Genomic DNA, 18,115 nt, shown 5'->3' with positions numbered 1-18,115 from the left:
ATCTGCATAATAATCTAATCTGCAAAGTAACTTTTACATTGAGGTGTCGTATACATTTAAAAGGAGTACATAACTATGAAATGTTTAATATAAGTAAATAAGAAGCCTATAAATCAAAGAACACAAAAGTGCTTTAGTGCATTACACTCAAATTATTTTGTACTTAGCTTTATTCCACCATAATAATGTGATGTGGAGGATGGTTTTGAAAAAACATCTTTCATAGAAAATTGCTAAAAGTAAATAAATAAATATTGTTGATTGATATCATGCATTTGTTTGCCATTTTTTATTTCAATGTTATGACAAGTAGATTCACAATATTTGATTAGACGTGACACATATATTACATGTGCATGTGTTACAATTCGCTTCTTGTATTTCTAAACCAATGACCAAAGAAAATACATATATATATAGGGAGATTTTTTTCTTCATTCAGTTACATGAAAGACATTTGAAAATAAAAATTAATAACAGCAGTTTTTATTGTAGAAATAGCTTCACTTCACATTAAAGCAAGATTAAATCTAGCCTTAGATTTAGCAGAGAATGATGTCAAAAGCGAATTTAATTTGCATATTGCCATAAAAACATTTAAAGACTCAACTGGATGGCTCGTCTTATAAAAAAAATGATAAAATAGAAACAAAACAAATTCACACTCACAGTTATGTAAAATGTACACTCTTACACATCATCCACAGTTTGGTTCTTATATCATTTTAAAATAGAAAATTGGGCTTTGAAACTGAATATCCCCAATATGGAGACTTTGTACTGCAATATGAGATTTGGCAACAGAACATATGGCAAATAATACTAAATAAAAGTTTTGCTCTTTAAAACTCCTTCAGTAAGGCTATGTTGTTTGTAATAAATAAAATGGTTTCAAAAGCACATCATTATTTTCTGTGACTTCGTCCGTTGAAGATTTTATCTTAACACTTCCTTAACAACCGGAAGTATCTGTTCTTCCTCTGGATTAAGCCTCATCAGAGTCTTCATCGTCTCTTAGATAGCGTGAAGATGATTTAAGTGGCACGGAGTCAAATCCATCTGAAGTCCTCTGCAAAAACAAGTATAAAACACAAAGCATGAGAAGTTGCCTTTTTAGTGTCTCAATATTGATCTAATAATGTAATAATAATATAATGTATAATAATATTTATATCTCAATGTAATATTTATGAATGTAGAAGTTACTGACCTCTCGTGAGAAGGACCTAATTTTAGTGAAGAAGGATTTCTTGGTGAGGTCCATGAGGTCGTCTTCTGCATCATCTCCCTCCATTATTGCACAGCTGTCTGCAGTGGGCAGCTCACACTCGTTACCCCCGGAGCTCATCATCAGCTTTGAATACTTAAACTGCAACCTGCAGACGGAGATTGACAGGAAATAATTACTTGTCAACAGAAATCCACATTTACTCATTAACATGTTAATGCTTTAAAAAGCACTAAAGGAAGTGTGAATCTCAGAAGTCTCACTTGCGTGTCTTCTTCCAGAAATAGCAGCTGATAGAGATGAGCAGCAAAGCGGCGATCGTTCCCGTGGAAACACCAAACTTGAGCCAGAAGTCCAGAGACACACAACCACTGACTTTTTGACCTGGCAGTGACTCTCCGCCGTAACACTGCAACGGTTGCTGCCACACATAGGTGGTTCTCTGAAACACACAGAGAGACAGTTAGGTTTCCCTGGGTCACATCACAGGTGGATCCTAATTTTTCCAGTATTTTCCTACAATGAATAATAACATTTGTTGGGTGTTAATTGCCTGGATAAGTTATAGTTGGACCAGCGCCAGGCAGCTGCTCCCCCCCCCCCCTGTTCCAGTCGTTTTGCTCAAATAAGCTAACTGACTGTTGGTTCATATGTTGTGGTTGTTTATTTAACTTCAATCACTACTGCTAACAAATTCTACAAAAACATTACAGAATTGACATATAAAGACAGATATAAAAACAATAGGACAGGTTAGTTATTTCCAAAGTTGCTGGACATGGGGATTAAGGAGATTCAGAGTGTATTCATAAATATATATTTTTTAATTTGCAAAGATTAAGCAATAATGGGAAATGGAAAAATAGGTATTAGTTTATCGGATGGTCTTTTCTTTCAAGAAATCAGCAGTTGGTGATGGACATCTGATGGGTTGCTGGGGTTGTGGACGTAAATATATCAATATGTTTATACTTGTGCAGCTATACCTGTATTCCCTGGGTGCAAGCACTGACGATCTCTCTGTAGTGTTCCTTGGTGCAGAGTGGACATGCATGCTGGCTCTCCCACAGGAGGTTGAAAGAACAACCATCACACGTCCCCTCTGAACAGTTACTGTGGAGAAAAACACAGACAAAAAGGATTATTACAATGTTTTCGTGACAGAAAAGATTGCTAAGAGTCACCTTGTCCTTAGTTCTGAGTCTCAGAGCTCAGAATGTGACAGGTAAGTACCAAATACTGGCTGTTGTAAAACACTAAATGTGTCAAATCAAATGATGTCCAGACAACTGTTGCTGAGGTCAAAAGTTGAGTTTGGTCACAGTGAAAGATACCTCGGCAGCATGATGTGGTCTTCAGCCGTCACTGTGGGATTGCATCTCAGTCTGATGGTGGCTGACCTGCCTTCTTTACAAGCCTGAGTCGTCTCACTGGACCTGAAATCATCACAGACACGAAGCTGTGAACTTCCACCATGTGATAAATCACTTCTTTTTATTCTGTACAACATTTCACACTTTAGCAAGTGATGTACTCGCATCTGCACACTTACATGTACATATATTTAACAATACAAACCCAAATGTATATATGTTCATTCAACTGATCAACGTTTACCTTTTTTTTATTTTTAGTAAATAAATGTCTGTACTGTCCTGTATTTCATTCTCACTCTGTTGCTGCTTTAACTCCTGAATGTTCCCACTGGGATAAATAAAGGTCCATGTTATCTTGTCTTATCTTATGAAACTTCCAGAATAAAACATTTTCAATTAATAAAATAAAATAAAATAATTGAAATTATTATTATTAGAACTATTAAAAATATGTATTTTTAAAGAACAACAATGTATGAATGCAAATTTAGAAAGAATTAAGTAGCGATCTTATTTACTTGTAATAGAAGATGACGTCAGGTAGACCGGACGCAGAGGGGAACAGCCATTTTGAAGATGAAATTCTGCTCACTGTGGTCTTGGTGGTCACACCTTCAGAATGACATGACATTAGAACAAAACACATTTACCAAAATTGTTTGTAGTGTATTATTCAGTTGCAATATATCAAACATCCCAGCGGACCAAACACTATAGCAGAAAAGGCAAGGTGTGTTTCTCTTTAATATCAGGATGTTTTACAGACTTTTCGCATAAAATAATCTTAAAAAGACATCCTCTGATTTACATAAACTCAAGCTTGAGCTCATACCGATGAGTGAGTCACCAATGATGAAAGGCTGGGTGGACACCACGCTCTGACTCCTGATTTCCGAGGGAACCACAGTGGATTGACAGATGTAACCTTTGACCTCTCTCCCGCTCTCTGTCACATTGTCCACACAGGTAGCCGGCACTCTGCCCTGTGAGAGAGACACATCAGGTTTAAATGCAAGGTCAAACTACATTTTTACAAGTCGTCAGGATCAAAGCTTCTCACCTCTTTTCCACACAGAGCCAAATTGAAGCTGTGGAAATATCGGAGGCCTTTGCTGGTGAAGCGGGGGCTGCTGTGGAAGGCAGTGACGTTGGACAGCGGAGAGAAGTCATAGTGCAGCAGAACGCCCCCTCCTGTCTTCACGTCCAGTGTGCAGTCACTGAGACAAGCTGTGTGGGCCTGAGGGACAGAGAGTATTGTGTTTTCTGTGGGTGGAATAATCTGACTGAGGGAAACCCAACTGGAAAAAGCAGGTATCCACTGGAATATAGAGGCATGTAAACACCTTTTAAAACCTGCTATTACAGAAGATAGGCTAGTTGTTTTTAGAACGGTGCTATTTCATTTTATTTTGGGTATGCTGGGTATAATTTGTAAATGTTTGAAGAAAGTAAACTCATCCCAGGTTGTTAAAGTCCCCAAAATCCCAGAAAATATCCCCAAGGAAATGACCTCTGTGTCCAAAACAGCCCTTCCTACATTTATGCAGTTATAGATTTAGTCAGGAATTTCTCTTTAGAATGTTCCAGTGCTAATACATTTTTTACCATTACCTTGTTTCTCTGTGTGTTTGGGCCACACTGAATGCAAGCGGCCTCTCCAACAGGGTGATCGGCCCTGATGAAGGTGTTCGGCGGGCAGCTCTTACACACTCCTGTCCCGCTGACCATGTAGTATCCGGGTGGGCAGGGGACACAGGCGGAGCCGGTGTCAGCGGTGCTCAGCGCACAGCGTCGGCACTGAGAGGCCACACCCCCGATCACATTGGTGATGTGGATGGAGAAGATCTTCGCAGAATCAGAGCTGTATTTCCTCTCCTGAGTGAAGAGAAACACAATGTGGTGTTCTGTCAAGCTTACATCTCCATCGCTGCGTTCTACTTCTACATGTTCTCATGTTGCTCATGTGCAAAGGTCCTTCTGAATTGTTTAGACACACAGCTTGCAACTGTCATCTATAGAGTTCAGTGCAGCAACTGGGGGCAAAGTCACTGTCAGTATAAAACACTCCTAAAGTCAGCAAAAGCTAACATGATGCTTCGTTTTATCAGCATTACAGATTATTGTGTTTACAGAAGTGATCTGTAAATAAATTCACCAGTTTATCTTTACATTTGAAACACTAAGCCAACTTTAAAAACAGAAACCAAAAAGTGTTTTACCACGAGATAAACAAAAAAAGCAGCGAGAGACGGTAAAAACAGTCTAGTGGCAGCGATGACCTTTTTCTAGCCATTTCTTTACAAAATATGTCCATGACTGAGGGATTCAAGCTGTGGGAAGGTAATAGATCCAGATTGAAATGTGTGACTGTCTCACCTCGTTCAGTTCCTCTGTTCGTTGAAATGTCCAGGTGAAACTGGTGGTGCTGTTGCTCTGGATCAGGTAGGAGTACGACTGTTTGCCGTTACTGCCTTTCCACTGCTCCACTACTTCATTATTCCACCTGGAGTATCCCTGCAGGCAAATACAATCACTTTATATGTATATGTATATTCATACTGATGGCACACTTCTTTAAATGTTTGAACATTTCCCCTCACCGCCAGGAAGTAGAATTTGCAGTCCACTGTACACCTGGTCTCAAAGACGAATGTGATGCGGGAAAGTTCACTCCTTTCACTGTCTTTGGTCATGGACGGAGGCAACCTGTGGAAACAAAAAGTGTTAAGTTAATTTAAGATTTCCAACAGTTATACTATACAGATGTTTAATTCTTTTTAAAAACATGCGTGACTCAACCTGTATCCAGGGACATTCAGCATGAGCGTCAGGTAGTCTGAGTCCTGATCCCCGGGGGTGGTGTAGACGTACTCACCAGCCACCTCCCATGCTGTCAGAAAAGTAATAATGTTTTTAAAGTAAAAAGCTCCGATTTCATCCTTGTAGCAATGAAGACACACACAGTTATACAGGTGGATATGCGGCATCTTTGAAAAAACTCCTTGTACATTTAATTAATCTATATCAAATAGGCTTTATTGATGAAAATAGTAAATTCAAGTTATTAATATATATTTAAAAAATATGCTATTAGTACTAGTGGTACAATTCAAATGGGACTTTACTTTAGCTATGCAAGAGAAACAAAAACAATGCATATGTTAACCTACTGAAAATTATAGAAAGAGATGTGAAGTAGGCATAATACAAGAAATGTTAAATTACCTAAATAACATTAAAAAGGAAAACGGTTCTAGTAAGTCCATTTGCAAATGCATATCTGTATGTCTATGTCCTACAGGTGTCTCTTTTGTTGTGGATTAATCAGTAAATGAGAATGAAAGCATAAATTAGTACCAAATTAAATTCCTCGTACTTATCAACCTACCTGGTAATAAACCTGTTTCTGATTCTGATTCTGATATAAATAATGCAGGCTCCTAATGTGCCAGTTCATTTTTTGAGCTTCGAAATATCAGCGTGATATTAAAACCGTGCGAGCTTTCCAAGTTTATTTGACTTCTTATCTCTCATTGTCGTTATCTTAAATGGATAAGGACAAGGAGAGATAAAAAGATTGGGCTTCTTGTCCTTTAACCTCTGGCTGTTTTAGTCATATGGTTTCTCTCATGTTCTGTTCCTTAAGAGTCTTTTTTCTAACTGATGATCAACATTCAAGTGCTGTGATGTTTGCCCTCTCCCTCTTACACTGTGTCGCTTAACATTAAGTTTCTCACCCGTGCTTTGTTCAGAGCCGCTGAACCCTCGATTGAAGATGGAGCTTTTCATGTGGCTCGGCATCGTGTTCCACCATTTGTACTCGAGACCCTCCACTGGCTCCGTGCCAACAGGGCATTCAGTGCATGCTGTGAGGAAATACTGTGTGATTATGTCAGTGTACAAAAACAGGAAACTAAAACAGGAAACACCACAACTTTGTTGACAGTTTTATATAATTTTTTACATCACTCTGCAAAACATCTTTTCAATCATGGTGCTATTAGAAGTGATAGTTGTGGTACTGTGGGACTCTATTTAGCATAAGGTTTGCTATTAAAATCACATTTACTGATAATTAGAAGTACATTAGTCAAATGAACATGATCTTGAGTCTGACATGCATGTAGGATAGAGAATATGGAGTGTACTGATTCTGCACCTGCGCCGTTTGAGTAGAAACCCTTGTCGCAGGGTTCACAGGTAGAGGAGTTGGTGACAAAGAAACCCGGGTTACATGGAGGACAGGTTTGCTTCTCTCCTGATGCGGGCAGATCAACCGCTCCATCAAAAGTTTCATTGCAGATCTTTGGCTCGATCCACTTGTACATGAGCTGAGTCTGAAACACCCAGCAAGCCAAACAATAATACATGAGTGGAGCCAGCAGATGCTCTGTGGCCCAGAGACAATTCATATGTAAAGAAACCTGATCGTAATACCAGATGGCTGCTGGGGCTTTTTTCAAGGCAAAATCTCCATGTGTGTGTGCACCTCCAATAAGGGATGTAATATGTCTACATTACCTTTCCTCCAGAGTCACAGGGAGTGTGGGTGTAGAAGTAGTCACTGTTTGTACACGCAGGTCTCGGTTTGCAGCTCCCTGAACCAGGCTCTGGAAAAACAAGACACCAAGCCGGGCGTGGACGAGGGAAAACACAGCTCACATCAAGATACAGAGATAAGGAAAACCTCACACACTTTAGCAGTAAATGCAGTATTTGCATATAGACTGCCTTGCATATGTGTGACAATAGGGAATGGTGTTAAGTTCTACGAATAAAGAGTATGTTGTTCCATGGAATGGCTGGCGTACGCAGAGCTCTCGAAAGACAAACCGTCATACCTGCATATTTGTCTTGTTCACACTGGTGGCAAACGGTGGCACCCTTGTTGGAGAAGCTTCCAGCAGGGCAGGCGGCGCAGCGGGCAGATCCTGCTTTGGCACTGTGGGTGCCGGGTTTACAATGGAAACACTCTGATGTGTAGGCCACCCCTGCAAGAAAGCCATCAATGGACTTTGAATCATTAACAGGAAGAAGGTTCAGGAGTGAACAAATGTTTAAAGCTGTATCACGAGACCCTCTACAGGCGATTATCTACCTGAGATGGTGATGTTTCTTAACTGCACGGGTTTGACAGCACTGCCCTGCAGAGCATACGCAGTGCTTCTCCAATACAGCACGTTGTTGCCGCTGTTAAGCTCAACCTGCATAGAGGGATGTGAAAGTAAGATTGGAACACAAAAAAACAACCATTTGAATCTAAGTGATTCAGTTGAATTAAGATCTACACTCAGACAAACCGTGTATTTGCTAAAGTCGCTGTCAGAGATCTTCATCCAGCGACTCTCCGAGTCCGTAGACTGACACTGGTCATTCTGGATCTACAGGAGGGGGAGAAAACAATGAAACAAATATCTACCCCAATAATTCCCATCTTTGTCAACATCACCACTCATCTTAAAATACTTACAAAGAACTCAAAGTAAATGCTGTTGTCAGGGTAGAAATATTCAAAGGTCACAGTTCCAGGTTTCTTCAGGCTCACAGCATAGGACAGGGTTGCAGTGCACTCATCTGTGTTCGAGGCGACATAATCACCCTTCGTTATCCAGGTCGAGCTGCAGAGACAGTCTGTTAGTGTCAAGGAGCTCAACAAACAGTAAGAGCTATGATGGATCAAAAAACATCCTTTTCAAATAACCAGTGATGGAATATTACTAAGTACCACCACACCCCTTCCCGCTGACTCCGCTCATCAGAAGCCAACCTCCTATCCATCCCCACCGGCATCAAGCACCGGGCGGGGGGGGACAGAGCCTTCTCCGTCGCTGCCCCCTCCCTCTGGAACTCACTCCCAGAACCCATCAGAGACTGCCCTGACCTCACCACCTTCAAAAAACTCACCTCTTCAATCTGGCTTTTAATGTGTGATTGTTTTTGTATTATTTGACTTTAACTATGTATATTTATTTGTTGTTCTTTTCTTTTCACTATATCCGTAAAGCGTCTTTGAGCACCTGTAAAAGCGCTAACAAAATAAATCTATTATTATTATTATTATTATATTACTCAAGTACTGTATACAAAAACAATTTGAGGCACTTGAAGTTGACTTTAGACTGAACGTTTTTTCATTTCCTGCTACTTTTAGTCCACTCCATCTATTTGATAAATGTAGATACATGGTACTTTTCAGAATAAAAATACAAAATATATTCAACAAATAAATTATGTTGATAAATGGTATTTTAAGTTATGAGTCAAATTACGCACAGGAGGAAATCACAAGCTTAACAGCAGTATTAAAGCCCTACTGCCACATTAAAGCAATCAACTTAATAATGCATCAAAAACAGCCTACAGTTAAACAGCCTAAACCTATTTATTTTTCTACTATACTTACTTAAGCAATATTTTAAATGCATGAAAGTTGTAACTTGTAACAGAGTATTTTTTACAGTCTGGTATTACTCCTTACTAATAGTGCGATATCTGAATACTTCTTCCACATCTGAAAATTAGAAAATACAATTGAGGCATTTACTAACTTGGAACAGTCTGTTTTGGCATCCCCGCTGTTTGTGGTCACCCCGTGGGTTACAAATCCAGACGGCAGGCTGTCCCACTCATCAAAGGCCACGCCGGTGCCTAGAGAAAAGGTGCCTGGAGCGCACTTCTTACACTGCTGTGACTGCATGTCAAGGAACTCCCCCTCGCTACAGGAGAAGGCTGTCAGAGGAGGGGCAGAGAGCACGCTCTAAGTGTTTCATAAAGATGTCAACAGCATGTCAAGGAACAGATACAAGATAAAGTGTGGGAACAATTTAATATTCACACATTATTATTGTGATACAGATTAAGGGTGTGCATTAAAAAAGGTATAAGAGTGGGACACTCACTGCACTGAGTGCCTTTAACTGGATTTGGGAGGCCTGTGCAAATGTCGGCTTTGTTGGGAACCGCCACTCTCCATCGAGCCTGGAGCGCATCACACTCTGTGTACTCAAAGTGATAGTCTGACTGCAGGGACAGAACACATGTTAGTTTCATACATTTGATCTGTAATATTTCTTTTACAGGATCCATTCCCTACTTCTTAAAGTCCAAATTGATGCTTTGACATCTCTTGTTTTTTTCAGTCCACAACCCAAAGATATTCAGTTTATTATGATATAAAAGAAGGAGGACTAAATGTTCTGCTAATTTTGCATGAGAAATTACAACAATAACAATTACTTAAAAATTGAAATAGTTATAGATGATTTATACTGTTCTAGTCATCAAATAATTTAAACCTCTGGAATTTATTTTTCAAAACCAGTCAAGCCTCTTTCCAAATAAAAGCCACAGCTAATATTTGCCCAGGAGGCTGTCTCAACAGTTGTTTTACCCTCAGTCCTCAAGGATGTACTGCAACCGTAAACCAGTAAAATGACCTTCAAGGTTTATTTACTTATAACCAAGGGGGATAGAGGCTGATTGGCCCAGTCCTTCTGTAAACATGTCATTTTCAATGTTGCCACAGGACTTTTGAGACAGCAGGAGCTCAGGTGTGAAGCTATAGCTCTATTTGTCTTGCTTTTATGTATTTTGGAGATTCTGACTGACAAACATTGTCCCACCCGAGATGATGAACAATGATAAATGGGATGTGGCATAGTGTTAAAGGTTATCTTGTTGATCTGACACCCTCCCAAACAGTTGGTTCATTTTGGCCAACAGCAGGCTGCATTTCGTGCAAGGAAAGTCAGGCTAATCTCACACACAGCCTTGTGGGATTAATAGTTAACAGAAACAGAGCCGGAGCAGCAGCTCCTCTGTGTTTTAAATTAGAACTGCTACTTTAGCGTTGGTTAAGGTATCAGATGAACATGTGTTTGGGGGGGAACTGATGTAAAAATGCATCCAACCTGGGATGTGCTGCAGCCTAATCGCCTCCTTTAAACAAACATGAGGAAACCAAGGCAATGGGACATAATGGCAGCTGTGCCTCATGGTCAATGGACTGGCATGGAAACTAACTGACCTCCACCTCCAAATCATCACCTGTAAACCCAATACACTCAAAAGACGAGACTACACCTGCCTTTTGTGATAACTTTGGCCTTTTCTGATATCTTAACTCAACACACTTAGTGATAATGTTTGAATTATGCTGATAAAAAAGTAATGTTTTGAGTATTATCAAACTGCACTGTTGATATGCAAATGTCAATTGTCCCTTTAGAAAAGAATGTACCTGGCCTCATTATCAGACATGCTTGGTTTTTAACCGTTTTTTTTACGTTTTCACAATTGTTACATGTGGCATATGGTTCTGTTTTTTATTCACATTTGCACCTATAAGTATACCATATGGAACCTCAAATTATGATATGTACAATTAAGATTAATTAATAATATTAACTTTGGATTCACGAATATGAATAGCATTTACACATTAGTAATCATTTTATATAAATGGCTAATAATAAAACAATGTTAATCTCCTCACCTCTTTGCACATGGGCAAATCCGTAGTAGTGCAATAAGCAAAAGGCAGCCATATTAAAAGGTAGCGCAGGTGGATCTGGCCTCGATGCATCGTCGCCTGTGTCGGTGCTGAAGTGATGGAGCAGCGGAGGGATGACCTCCGCCCTCAGGTGCTGCCGCCCGGCGGCTGGGGGCGGGGCTTCCCTCTGAGCAGGGAACAAATACATGCAGCTGATTGGCTCTGCGGGCTGTTGAGAAACTGGGTATGACTGATACTTTACCTGCCTTCTGCTAGCTAGCAGAATCTGCTAGCATTACCTGGGTGTTCTGTAGTCCTCTGTACTGTTGAAGTCGTTTTCTGTAAGCTATTAAACTTTTTAAATAAAACTATTTAGCACGGTTAGATTTTTTTTAGCGATGGTGGCTTTACAATTTTTTATTTCAAGGTAGCAAGTGGGCATTTTTACAAAAATACATAATTATAGCGTACATGTGGGGAAATAGTTCACCCTTTCTACAAGAACACAATTCTCTACTAAAAACACTCGGTTTACTATAACCACAACATTTAAAGATTTTTTTCAATATCTATTATTCCTTCAGTATTGTCAGGTAGCCTAATGCTTTACATGTATTTGCATCACCTAGTATGGGCTGTGTGTGCTGCTTTCATTAACCTGACATTTTTTACAAAAGTATCTATTGCCAATAGAAAACTATATATATAAAAAATAAACATTGGGTAAACATTTCTGGTTTAATACATAGACTGTATATATAAAGGTTTAATATCGACTCATGACCACACGTGGGAAGCAATATGTGTCAACACTCGTTTTATTTTGAAAATTTCAACCGGAAGTTTGTGGTTGCTAAGAAACCTGGTTGTAAACATTCCTGTAGGATTAGCTCAGACGAAAAGAGACCAACAGATGTGGGGGAAGTATTGTGTTTTCGTCTTGAGAGTTTGTCGTTATTAAATATGTCAGGCCGGAATCCTTTCCCCCCCACACACGGCTTCACCACCAGCGGCTCCAGCTCACATCAGGTAGGTTATCCTAGAACCTGAAACTCATATTTTGTCTGGTGAGCTTTTCGTGTATTCTTTAGAAAACTAGTCCCACACACCCTTGTTATATTGCATAGCAACACATGCAAATGACCTCATATTAACCCTGCTGTAATATTACATGGGACCTGGTCCAGTTGATAATCAAACCTTGGTAAATCAGATAGCAGCATTCAAACAGCTATTTAAATATAAAAAAACATAATTTTTCTATAGGCTACAGAGTAAGTGTTCCCTAGTATAATCCATCCCAAATAGTTAATACACTGTCCATGACCTGAATATGAACCTAGAGAATACTCATCAAAAATAGATAGAATGTATTTGTACATTTGAAGTTCCTTTTTTTTGTTCTTTCCCACTGCAGAGAAAAGCATATGATAAACCGACTCACATCGCCCAAACCGAGGAGCCCTGGAGTCGCCTCTATGATAGTGCCACTTGTGCCAGCTACCGACAGAGCGTTATGCATTATGAGCCTAAGGTAACCTCCAGGATTATGCATGATTGTGACCCACAATTATGAAACAAAATAATTCAAAAAATCCTTTGAATGCAAAACTCAATTTTCATTTACCTCAGGCTCCAAAGGACAGTCTTGACTTCCATCTAAGGTCAGTTTACGATCACCACAAGGACTTCTTCTGGGGAAAGAACCGGATGCTATACCAGAAAGAGACTGTTTCTGAGTACCAGAGGTGGGTGTTTGTGAATTTAAGTTTGTGGCAGTAGAACTTCCCTCTGTTGGCAGTGGCATTTCAACTGTTGAAAAGGTGGACTTTCTAAATTAAGTGTTACCATTTATTTTAAATGTCAATTTACAGGAAGCAGGAACACTCAAAGAAGGACATGCTGGAGAAGGAACAAGGGGAAGAAATCAGAGTGTGGGTCGATCCACAAAGGCGCTCCATTTACAGCATTAAGTGAAGGTCAGCTGAACTTCACTTATATTGCCATACAAAGAAAATCTTAATCCAACCAAATCCCAGCAATTCTGGGAGGAATCTGGCTTTGTGTAAAGCCAGGTGTGTTCCAAATACCAACAGTGCCCTGTCTTTTCCTCCACAGGCTTATTCAAACAAGGGCTGCAACAGGGACAGTGACGGCAGCTTCTATTTACCTTTAAGCTTCCTGTACTATTATCTCTTATCTGCTTCCAACATGAAACACACGTAAATAAAGGCAGTTCTTTAAAGTGAACTTGTTCTGTGTCTCTGTCGCAATACCCAACATTGAAAACTGAATACTTAAAAGTTAACTATGTGAACAAATGTAAGCCTTCACACTGATAATGTGGCAAAAACGTGCATCTTTTATTTTACCTTCAACATTTAAAGAACATTCTTAATTTATTCAAACATAAACAAAAAGCCTGAAACAGCTGAATATTTTATACAAATATACAAAACTCCCATGTCAACTCTTGAGGAATGGATTAAACGGAGGTATATTGAGAAAAGAAAATGTGCAATTGACTCCTTGACAACAATATCTAACGTTCCACAAAACAATTAAACCTTAATATACTTCAATAAATGATTAACCTATTTATTTTTTCAGCTGTATATTTGGAACTCATTGAACAGGAAACAGTTGTAATCATGTAGGTCACGTCCGGGGATGGATTCATGGCTTAGCTTGTCGTCTGAGAGCGCGCCTGATGAAGGCCTTCTCGTCCCATAGGTTGGGAGGAAGCATTTGGCTGCCGTTATGGACACAAAGGACGGTCATCTCATCAGCGTACTGAAGATTCGGCAACAGCTGGGAAAAAAACAGCAAAGCAAACGTTCAGGAAAAAGGAAAAGCACAGCCCACGTCGGTCATACAATACAGCCAATTACAATACAGCCAGAGATTCACACAAATCATATTCAAATTGCAATCGCCTAGTCTACCACTTGGAGGCAGTAAACAGCTGTCTATTGACACATGAAGTAGATACAGAACAACGTGAGCATTTATTTTGAGAAGTGCTTAGGGCAGGAGTCTCCAACACCTCGATCGCGAGCTACCGGTAGCTCGCGGGCAGCTTTTCAGTAGCTTGCCGCTCGCCGTTCACAGACTGTGTAGAAAAAATCCGACTACAATAAATGCACCTGAATCACTCCGTTTCGCTCAGACACACATTTATGTTTTAAAAACTGCTCGCGTTAGCACCAGGTCAGGTTTTTGGAGGATTTAATCTAGTCTTGGATTGCAGAGTATGAATGTCTTCTTGCTATTTTCAGTTGATAAATACTTGTGTAAAGTTTGTGAAGGCAGGAGGAAAAAAGCTTCCGCGATCACCGTCTCCTCTGTTCCTCCAAACCCCACCCCCCCTGAAAATAATGAGTGACAGGCTGAGAGTAACCCGATAGAAACTTTATTATTCACTTAATCACTGATTGAGATGATAAAGCTAACTTAATCTCATACATTCATGGGATTTATGTAACAGTAAGAACAGAATGTAAATGTGCACCCACATGCACTATTTAGGTTTTTATATGCTGTTGTAAATGCTCCTGTTGTCTGCTGTGTTCAGACTCAAATCTTGTTTGTGATGCCACATTCAGGACCTTCAGTGTCCTTTTTTTAACAGAAGAATGTTGCTAGAAGCTGCAGTTAGACTGCAGAAGCATTAGTTTTTTGTTTTTGAGGATGGAACAATTTCACACAGATATAGGGAGGCTAGACCTATGCAATTGATTTATTATGGTTTATAATTTCATGTCAAGATGAGGAACAAGAAGAAGATGGCTGAACTGTTCAGTGTCAATCCTGTGGAGATGGAGATTATAAATCTCCAAAATCATGCTCAGCTTAAGTCTCAGCAAAACTCACAACATTTCTGGAGCCTTGTAGACCCAGAAAACTATAAGAACATTCACCAAGCAGCACTGAACATGTCTGCTTTATTTGGCTCTACATACCTTTGTGAAGGAGCTTTTTCTGACATGAATGTCATGAAATCTAAATGCAGAACAAGACTGACTGATGGACATTTAAATGACTCTTAGAGTGAACCTAAGTGGACACTCCAGCATACACCTCTGGTGGACTCCATGCAGTGCCAGTCATCTCACTAACTGTGAAAAAGAGTGAATGCCACTTATTTTACACATGTGCCATAAGATGCTTGTAAGGTGGTGATTAAGGTGATGTATTTACTATGTGGGCCATACTAAGAAGTGAAAAAATTGTCTTTTGTTCTTGGATATTTATCTGAATTTTCAGTGATGTACTTACTGTGTGGGCCATAATAATATGTGAGAAATTGTCGTTTTCTTGGACCTTGATGTGAAGTAAAGAAATTGATAAGCTTTGGGTATTGCAATTTCACACGGTAACAAAAGTAGCTTGATTCAATTGATGAGTGCTATGTGAATTTAATGTAAGCGATGTGATGTAGCTCTTGGCCACTCAGATGAAGAAAGGTTGGAGACCCCTGATTTAGGGCATTTTGAAGAGTGTAAGTCCAATAATTACTGTCTTAAAACTTAAAGACCCAAGGATTTGTGTCCCCAACTACTGAAGGAAATATCTGGCTCCAAGCTGCCATCTAGTTACAAACGATTTTTGTTTAATGTTTCGTGCTGTGCAAGTAGTTTACAAGGGCTGAAAACAGCTGAAGGTGACAATGATAATAACAGTGACAGTCAACCAAATCACTCCATGTGCTGAAAGAGAGTAGACGGTTATGTAGAGTTGGGGGGAACTCTAGCTTGTCTCTATCATCATAATTCCACAAGCATACAAACAGTCATATTAAAGTGCTGGGATGAAGGGTGGGGGGGCCCTTTTCTGCCAGGAAAAGACTACTTGGACACATGCCTTTGTTTAGAAGGTACAAATACTCACTTTGGGTGTAATGAAAAAGTACTGCGATGTCGTCTCTTTGCAGGCCGTGCGGACCACAATGTCAAAGACTCTTCTCTCATTTACAGGATCCATTCCCTACACAACAAAGATAAATAGTCTCAATCACATCCAAATACTCAAGCAGGTGGCAAATAATCGTGGCTTTAAATGTTTGTAGGCTTGCAAACTATTTTTTAAAGTAATACATTACATACAATTCCATGTCTGTGTTTATGTAGAAAAAGTAAAGAGCATAATATACATGATTGCGTCTGCATATAATGGATGTTTTATCATCTGAAAATGTCCAACTGTATTACCTAATTAAGGGTTGAATCCTTAAGGTTTTAGTTTGGGTTGATTTGGCCAAAATATGTTGAAGTGCAGTATAAAACTACAGGTCCCTGAAAACTACTATTCTATATCTGTCATATATTTATATATCTATAATACCTTGTTAAATTCAACATGTATATTTTCTACTTTCTTGTTTATTTCTAGCCTTTGAATTTGTACCCTGCCATGTGTTTTTATGCTGCTGCAACACAAGAATTGCATCAATAAAGTACTGTCTTATCCTTTATTGGGTTGTCAATATATCAGGCAAAAATGTGCAATTTTTTCAGCCAAAATATGAAGTGTCCATCCTATATTGTGAGAATAAGGCTCACAAAGAAGTTACATTAAGTATGATATTTATATTTTGATATTCCGAAAAATAAAAGCTGTGTGTGTGTGTGTGTGTGTGTGTGTGTGTGTGTGTGTGTGTGTGTGTGTGTGTGTGTGTGTGAGAGAGCGCTACCTGGTTGATCTCGTCCACCACCCTGAAGGGGCAGCGGTTGAGCTCCTGCAGGGCCATGAGGTACAGCATGGTGGAGACGCTGCGCTCTCCTCCGCTCTGATGGTACGCCGTCAGCTCGTGGAGCTGAGTGCTGCTGTGGAACTTCACACGGATTCTGATCCCATACTTGTCGTACTCCTCCTGATAGGAAAGAGAGCTTTTAATGGGGTGACAATTACAATTCTTATGGCCCAATCACAACCAAAAATAAAATACCATAACATTTGTTAAGATATGAACACCACAGGGTTCATACACTTTTTCACCAATGACTTCTCCATGACCTTTACCTCATTTCCCATGACCAAAAACATTACTCTTTCTCAGCGGTACTACTGAAAATTGTTTATTTTAACATCGAACAGGAAAATAAGGTCTGCATATGAAACAGGTTGTGCCTATCTAAAACAAATCAAATAGGCTTACTAACTTCTACACGCTAAAGCAACTCAAATCTCTCACCAGCAAAATACCTCGCCATTTTACGTTTCATTACTATACCGTATGTATTATCATTATAGTATTACTATTTCGGCGATTAGATAAAATATAAATTATATTTTGATGCAACTTCACATTTCCATGACTTTTCCAAAACTTTGGGAAAAATATTGTTTTCCATAACTTTTCCAGGGCCTGGAATTAGCATTCAGAATTTCCATGACTTTTCCAGGTTTTTAATGACCGTAAGAACTAATGGTCAGACGAAGACTTATACAACACCGCAAATGGGGATTCTCCCACGTACAAAGGACGTACTACTAAAGACGAAGAAGTTTAAGAAACCTCTAACACCTACTGCAGTGGTCTTGTCTCTCTCGTCCTCTTGTTCTAGACTCTTTCTGCGACCTTCTATCTCGCTGGACGGACCTGCAGATATGGCTGTCTTGTACTAGTCGTTCCATCACTGTACAGTACGTACAGAAGAGAAGCACTAACAAATCTTTATATCAAGTCGGTAGACTAAACTAACGTCCTGTCCTTACTGTAGTGACACTATTTATCACACACACCATCCTAAAGAACGACCCACAGAGGTCCGATGTCCTCGCGACCGACTGGAAGACTTCGCGACTCCTCGTCTAATTACACTTCAAGATCACTAAAGAAGGCGAAGTACGTTACACGTCCTCTCCAGAACTAGACGTAGCGTTGCTCCATGGTACTACCTGTGTTATCCTTGTTGTGTGGGTGGTGGAACTATAATGGTTCCACTTTTTGTAAATTCACTGACAAAGAAGTAAGTTCTCCGAATTATCTAAGCGAGTTAAACACATTAAATGTGTTCT

General features: G+C 39.6%; 3 protein-coding genes across 3 annotated transcripts in view; 1 reads left to right on the top strand and 2 right to left on the bottom strand.

Annotated features, from left to right (window-relative positions):
* Positions 1–287: 287 nt before the first annotated feature.
* elapor1 (endosome-lysosome associated apoptosis and autophagy regulator 1) lies at positions 288–11,333 on the bottom strand. Its single transcript, XM_010793185.1, has 22 exons — positions 11,099–11,333; positions 9,504–9,624; positions 9,153–9,333; positions 8,075–8,222; positions 7,905–7,985; positions 7,703–7,808; positions 7,446–7,595; positions 7,126–7,214; positions 6,764–6,941; positions 6,342–6,470; positions 5,404–5,494; positions 5,205–5,310; positions 4,981–5,118; positions 4,216–4,479; positions 3,665–3,841; positions 3,437–3,587; positions 3,123–3,216; positions 2,563–2,664; positions 2,215–2,341; positions 1,492–1,670; positions 1,211–1,376; positions 288–1,069 (listed from the first exon to the last, which is right to left on the bottom strand). Exons 1-22 carry the CDS (start codon positions 11,186–11,188, stop codon positions 986–988), a joined length of 2,952 nt encoding a protein of 983 aa, XP_010791487.1. The 5' UTR covers positions 11,189–11,333; the 3' UTR covers positions 288–985.
* A 642-nt stretch (positions 11,334–11,975) lies between these two features.
* On the top strand, positions 11,976–13,337 carry cfap276 (cilia and flagella associated protein 276). The gene is made up of 5 exons (XM_010793186.1): positions 11,976–12,124; positions 12,513–12,629; positions 12,728–12,843; positions 12,970–13,074; positions 13,214–13,337. The coding sequence occupies exons 1-4, from the start codon at positions 12,059–12,061 to the stop codon at positions 13,070–13,072; spliced, it is 402 nt and encodes a 133-aa protein (XP_010791488.1). The 5' UTR covers positions 11,976–12,058; the 3' UTR covers positions 13,073–13,074; positions 13,214–13,337.
* Positions 13,338–13,434: 97 nt separating this feature from the next.
* smc5 (structural maintenance of chromosomes 5) overlaps positions 13,435–18,115 on the bottom strand; it is a 22,093-nt gene continuing 17,412 nt past the window's right edge. Inside the window, exons 20-22 of the mRNA XM_010794133.1 lie at positions 16,788–17,009; positions 15,986–16,081; positions 13,435–13,906 (exon numbers count right to left, since the gene is read on the bottom strand). Coding sequence (XP_010792435.1) covers positions 13,772–13,906; positions 15,986–16,081; positions 16,788–17,009 — 453 coding nt within the window. The 3' untranslated portion in view covers positions 13,435–13,771. The remainder of the gene's footprint in view (positions 13,907–15,985; positions 16,082–16,787; positions 17,010–18,115) is intronic.

The sequence above is a fragment of the Notothenia coriiceps genome, unplaced genomic scaffold (genome assembly GCF_000735185.1).
Source record: "Notothenia coriiceps isolate Sejong01 unplaced genomic scaffold, NC01 NC01_scaffold00037244, whole genome shotgun sequence".
NCBI lineage: Eukaryota > Metazoa > Chordata > Actinopteri > Perciformes > Nototheniidae > Notothenia > Notothenia coriiceps.
This window is presented reverse-complemented; position numbering and strand designations above follow the sequence as displayed.